Source organism: Solanum pennellii, chromosome 8, assembly GCF_001406875.1.
Source record: "Solanum pennellii chromosome 8, SPENNV200".
Classification (NCBI taxonomy): domain Eukaryota; kingdom Viridiplantae; phylum Streptophyta; class Magnoliopsida; order Solanales; family Solanaceae; genus Solanum; species Solanum pennellii.
The window spans coordinates 29,909,350-29,916,178 of record NC_028644.1 but is presented as its reverse complement, the minus strand read 5'-3'; the positions used below and the strand labels follow the sequence as shown (position 1 = coordinate 29,916,178).

Sequence of the window (6,829 nt, the reverse complement as noted above, 5' to 3'; positions counted from 1 at the left end):
CCTGATGATCACTCAGGGTGCTATGACCCAGTCAGCCCGCTCACCATCTGCTGCAATGTATTGGACAAGCCAAATTTCATCACCTATCGCTTCTCGACACTCCTCTAAAACTAACCACCTCAAACAATGTCCTATATGTAATCAATGTCCGTAGTATTAAGGCTCCAATATGGACCAATGGTGGGGCCGTATAGAAAGTGGATGGTGGCATGCAAGATGTCGACCCAGCAGCCTCGGACTACTGTATAAGTGAGAAGGTCCTATTTGGCGGGTTTTGCTTGCTTGTCGATTGACCCTTAGAGAGTGGCAGCATAGGAAACATAGAACTCCCGCACAATCTCCTCGCTATATGTGCCCAAGTCTTGAGCCATACAGTCACATTTGCGAAGGTTAAATAGCTAGTGCACCTCCAGTACTGTATGCAGGCTCCCTTTGAGGACTTGTCGTTCTTAAGAGATCAGTCGGGCCAACACCCCTTTTCATTTATCATATTGGCATCCCTATAGATTTTTCATTGTCCATCAACACACCACCTGTTTGGTTCATCTACTGCTCGGGTGGGGTCATATTTTTGGTGTGTAGGTGCAGCTCCCGAGATAGTGGCCTCATCAAACAAGACATGTTGTTCTTGTTCCCCTGATTTGGTGGCTCCCTGAGAGTTGGAACCGGATGCGGTGGCTGACTAGACCCTGAATAGGCCGACCCTGATCTTGAAGTTGTGGCAGACAAAAAAGCCAGATGCTGAGCCCCCTTCTCAACTAAAAGCATCCTCGGTTGGTGAACCGATCAGTGTGCACTCCTCATCAGACTAGAAGGCAGTGACTACGTCGGGGTTCACCTTCCTAGGGGTGCCCCTAGTGACTTGAGATGTTGTCGGTGGTGTCTTTGTTCTCATAGGAATGTAGGTTGGGTCTATATCTGAGTTGGTGTCTTCATCAATCAACCGATAAGATGAGGCGACCGACTTGGATTTTACCATTTTGGAGTAGACCACTTGGCTTTTTTGAGCCATGGTACCTGTGGATCTATTGTTAGTACCAAAATAACTTACGACACACTTGAAAGAAATACAAATAAAAAAAGTCACAGGCTGTATTTTAGGTTGATGGGCCCCATTGATGGTCCATAAATTAATCTACGGTCCGTGGAACCCTTCCGTCGATTGGGTGGGTTGAAACATACTCTTTGATAGAAACGACGGATATACACAATGACCCGTCAATCAATCGACAGACCGTAGTCCACATCGGTTATTTGACACTTGGTTTTATTTTTTGCGTGGAAAGCAATGAGCCCAATCAATGATCTGTCGATTGAACGACGGTCCGTAGACAGGGTCTCGACTTAGGAATGTGCCACATTTCAAGCCTTCTTCAATTCAAATTCTAAGTTTCTTTACTGATTAGTTTTAATAACAATCATGTCTATGCATGTTTTTCAACATATCATATGCTAGTTCATCATTCCTAGTGTTCCGATTTTGCATAATTTTCTAACCTTAGTTGTATAAAGTATGGAACCCTAGTTCGAAACTAACATCTAGACTCATACACACATATTTTGGGTAGTTATGATGCTACACAATCACTTTCTATCATACCAAGGGTAATTACTACGTAATAATTAGCATGCAATGTTAATTGACTCAGTACCAAGGTCAAGATCCCACTCCCAACTTCCTATATTAACTATGAATGTTAATTCAGATTGAGGGGAAGTCAAATTACCTTTCAGGCGATGAAGAGTAGTGTGATTGTGTGCATACAATGTTGTGCGACCCAAAGAAGAAGCCGACGTTCGCCGAATCTGATCACCGAACTTCTTGACAAAAGGATAAAGAATTTTTTGGGAGAGATAGTTGGGATTTGGGTAGAGTAAGAAGTCAGATGATTTTTTTGGAAGAAACGTTAATGATTTGGGGAGTTATTTTAGGAGAAAATTAATAGGGAGAGAATGTTATGGTAAGAAAGTGGGAAGAAAATTGAAAGGGAAGAATTTGAAAAGGGTGTTTTAAATATAGGCGGCTCGGTCAGGTCGATTCACTGGCAGACTTGATCTGCGAGACCTATTGACGGTCCATGGATTGATCGAAGGTCATCAATTTGGATCGTCGATCACAGTCTGTTGATTGAACGACATACCGTCGATGGGATCCATAGATCTCTGCACCAGAATATTTTCTGCAGATTCCACTTTGGCCTTCTGTACATGTAGCAACAATTAGGCCATTCTTTTTGTATTTTATCCTAATCTTTAGCCAATACTATCACACAAATACAAAGAAAATAAAACACCTAGAGAAACTAAACAAAACAAAAACTCTTTCTTCACTGAAAATAAAACCTATCGTTGGCTAGAGTGTACACCATGGGTTGCCTCCCAAGTAGCGCTTGATTTAACGTTGCGGCATGAAGTAGACCCCTTGATTAATCTGACTTTAACAACATCGTAGGCCTCAACCACTTCGTGAACACTTTCTTAATGACCCAGATATACCTTAATCCTTTGTCCGTTTACTGTGGACCTTTTTTGACTTCCTTGTTCTCCAGCTCAACCGCTCCATGTGGGAAAACTTTGGTAATGAGGAATGGCCCTGTCCATTTGGACTTGAGTTTACTCGAAAACAAACACAGCCTAGAGTTGAATAGAAGCACAACATCACATACCGCAAATGCTCTCTTTTCGATTCTTTGATCATGATACCTTTTCATGTTCTCTTTGTAGATGGTTGAACTTTCATAGGCCTTAAGTCGAAACTTATCAAGCATATTCAATTCATTTAGCCTTTGTTCTGAATCTCCTGTCCAATCCAATTTCATTCTCTTCATTTCCCACATCCCCTTATGCTCTAACTCGATCAGTAAGTGACAAGCCTTCCCATATAGAAGTTAGCATGGAGACATACCGATGGGGTCTTGTATGCAGTGTGGTAGTCCAAAAGAGCATCATCAAGCTTTTTTGACCAACCCTTTCTATTTACGTTTATAAAATCTATTTGATATCCCGATTTGTCACTTCAACTTGCTCGCTAGTCTGTGGGTAGTAAGGAGTAGCCACATTGTCGCGAGCACCATATTTTTCTAGTAGTGCTTTGAAAAACTTATTTACAAATGTGAGAACCCCCGTCGCTAATAATGGCCCTAGGTGTACCAAATCTAGAGAAGATATTCTTCTTCAAGAATGCGGTGACACTCTTCCCTTCATTGTTGGGTAGCGCCATTGCTTCAACCCATTTTTACACATAGTCTACCTCTACAAGAATAAACTTCATCTCATGAGAACTCACAAATGGTCCCATGAAGTCAATGCCCCCATACATCAAATAGCTTAATCACAAGAATGGGATGCATGGGAAGCTCTTGCCTCCATGAAATCCCTCTATATCGTTGGTAACGATCACATGATTTGACAAAAGCATGAGCATCTTGGTGTATGGTGGGCCAAAGGTACCCACACTGCAAGATCTGATACGCAGTTCGAACACCACTATGGTTCCCGCCAATAGGCGATGAATTAAACGCCTCCATAATACTCAATATCTCAACCTCAGTCACACAACAATGAATAATCCCAATCTACACAACTCCGATATAAGCAAGGCTCATCCCAAAAGAACTTCTTCACATCACGAAAGACCTTCTTCCTTTGATGGAAAGTCAAATCTAGCAGGACCAAATCACTTGCCAACTAGTTAACAAAGTATGTGAACCATGGGATCAGATCCTATAAAGCGGCCAATATATGCTCATCTGGAAATACATCATCAATTTTAGCCTTTTCCCCCAATTTACGTATAGCTTCATGCTCAAATCTAGACAAGTGGTCCGCCACTTGATTTTTGGTCCCCTTTCTATACTTCACCTCAAAATAAAACTCTTGAAGCAATAATACCCATCTGATAAACCCTAGCTTCGTATCCTTCTTCGGCATCAAATACCTTAATGCAGAATAGTCTGTATGCATATGACCCTCGTGCCCAGCAAATAGAATCAAAATTTCTCAAATGCAAACACCACTTTTTGAATTTCCTGTTCAATTACAGTGTAGTTCTTTTAGGCTTCAGTTAGGTATTTACTCGCATAATAAATAGGGTGAAATTTTTTATCTCTTCTTTGTCCCAATACAAAACAAATTGCAACCCCGCTCACATCACACAACACCTCAAATGGATCACCCAATTTGGTGAAATAATATTGGGTGCATAAACTAACTTCCCTTTCAGCTCTCCAAATTCCTTCAGACAGGATTCATCAAAATAGAACTTACAGTCCTTCTCAAGAAGTTTGCACAAAGGGTGCGCAATTTTCGAAAATTCCTTGATAAATCTCTGGTAAAAACCAGCATGCCCAAGGAAACTTCTCATACCCTTGACCGAGATGGGTGGTGGAAGCTTATCTATTACATCAACTTTGGCTCAATCAACCTCTATCCCCTTTTTTGAGATTCGATGGCCCAACACTATACATTCTTTCACCATAAAGTGGCACTTTTCCCAATTTAGCAACAAATTGCAGTCTTCACATATCTTGAGCACCTCCGCCAGATTATTCAAACACCGATCAAAGGAGTCGTCAACCGTAGAAAAATCATACATTAACACCTCAATAGTGTTCTACACCATATCAGAAAATATTGACATCATACAACGCTAGAAGGTTGGCGATGCATTACACAACCCAAATGTCATCCTTTTGAATGCAAAAGTCCCATAAGGACAAGTGAAGGTGGTATTTTCTTGGTCTTCCAGGGCGATATAGATCTGATTGTATCCACAGTAGCCATCAAGTAAACAATAACATCCCTTGCCTGCAGGACTGTTAATATCTGGTCCATGAAGGGAATGGGAAAATTGTCCTTTTCTGTCCACGCATTCAACTTCTGCTAGTCAATGCAAACTCTCTATCTTTTCACGGGTTTCATCGAGACAAGCTCATTCGTTTCATTAGGTACCACGGTCATCCCATCCTTTTTGGGCACGCACTGAATTGGGCACACCAAAATGTTTTCGCAATAGGATAAATGACCCTGGCATCCAACCACTTGATGATCTCCTTTTTCACTACTTCTTGCATAAGTGGATTCAACCTTCTTAGGTGCTCAATACTCGGTTTGTGATCTGGCATTAGTTGGATTTTATGGGAAAAATACCTGGAGGGAGCCCAATTATATCCGCAATAGTCCATCCAATGGCTCTCTTGAACCTCTTCATCACCGCCACTAAGCACTCTACCTGTGGCCCATTTAGATCTGCAGCAATAATCACCGACAAAGTTTCGTCTCTACCTAGGAACACATACCTCAAATGTGATGGTAGAGCCTTAAGCTCTAGTTTTGGTGCCTCCACAATAGATGGTCTCGCAGATGGAGACTCGTGATGCTTCATGTCCAACTCCAACTTCTTCGACTTTGACTGATATTAGTTTCTTTCAAGTGCAGCCACTAAAACATCATACTCTTCAATACCATCACTGTCAAAATTAATGATGACAGTTGTTAGTGCCTCAACACTTAATCTCTCTTTGATCTGCACTTCTAATACGCTATCAACACTGTAGGTGATGGCAAATATCATTTGATGCTCACCATTCTACTTCATGGACCTACATATATTGAAGGTTTCTTCTTCATTGTTCAATTTAAATTTCATCTGCTCTTTTTCCATATCAACTAATGCACGCCTAGTTGCAAGGAATGGTCTCCCTAGGATAACGAAACTTCAAAATCAACCTCACAGTCAAGAATTACAAAGTCAGTCGAAAAGATGAACGACTCTACTTTCACTAGCACATCACGAAATACACCTATGATCCTCTTCATGGTTCAATCGACCATCAATTACCGCATCGTGGTAGGCTTTGGGTCCCCCAAACCTAACTTTTTATAAATGGACAGCGGCATGAGATTTATGCTCGCACCAAGATCACAGAGCGCCTTCGCGAAGTGAAGCAACCCTATAGTACATGGAATGGTGAAGACACCTGGATCCTCCTACTTCTGCAAAAAAAAAACCTTGAAGCAATAGCACTACAATATTGCATTCTTTCATCATCTTCAAAACTCACATACCTCTTCTTTGTCATCATATCCTTTATAATCTTAGCATATCCGAGCATTTGCCCTAAAGCTTCTATCAACGGAACATTGATGGAAAGTAGCATCAACATAGTGATCAATTGGCGATATTTACCATATTCTATTTTCTTCACATTGATGTTAATATTTTTTTTTTAAATACCTCTTTGGTCTGGCAAGTAGCAACAAGGCGATTTCTAACGCGTGCACTCGTTAAAAAGACTTCTAAGCGAAAAAATTTCAACGCATGCAGACACACTATTCAAGAATGGCTTAATTACTAACCATACTTTGTTAATCTCTCATGGTTCCTACAACCCTAGTTGTGGATTTAGTTACTCATATTAGCAAGAACCAATTCATGTTTGTAGATTAAAAAATCATGAACTTGCGTGATAAGATTAGTAATCCCAGAATTTACACTTGAAATTCAAACCAAACGCTTCAAAACCAAATCCAGAAATCAATTATTTGCCCAAAATATGCAACAACAATTTCCAAACATAAACTAGAATAAGGATAGTAGTAGCTAACCCCAAAAATGAGGTTTTATGCCTTATTTATAGAAAACATAGCCCTAATAAAAAAATAAGTTAAATAAGGAAAGTTTTATTCAGGCATGAGGCTTCCATCTAAGGGACTACTAACGAGTCGTCAATTGATCGACGGTCCTTGGATTGCTTCCGTCAGCCAATACTTAGATAAATATTTGGATTTTCGAATTGTATCTTCTCTGAATCAAACGATGGACCAACAA

General features: G+C 40.6%; 1 protein-coding gene across 1 annotated transcript; it reads right to left on the bottom strand.

Moving 5' to 3' along the window:
* Positions 1 to 2,513: 2,513 nt before the first annotated feature.
* On the bottom strand, positions 2,514 to 2,828 carry LOC107027570. Its single transcript, XM_015228703.1, has one exon. It carries the CDS (start codon positions 2,826 to 2,828, stop codon positions 2,514 to 2,516), a length of 315 nt encoding a protein of 104 aa, XP_015084189.1.
* Between the last annotated feature and the right edge of the window lie 4,001 nt (positions 2,829 to 6,829).

Bases quoted from the DNA above. Each gene is read 5' to 3' on its own strand.
- LOC107027570 (XM_015228703.1), bottom strand. From the start codon at position 2,828: ATGAAGAGAATGAAATTGGATTGGACAGGAGATTCAGAACAAAGGCTA.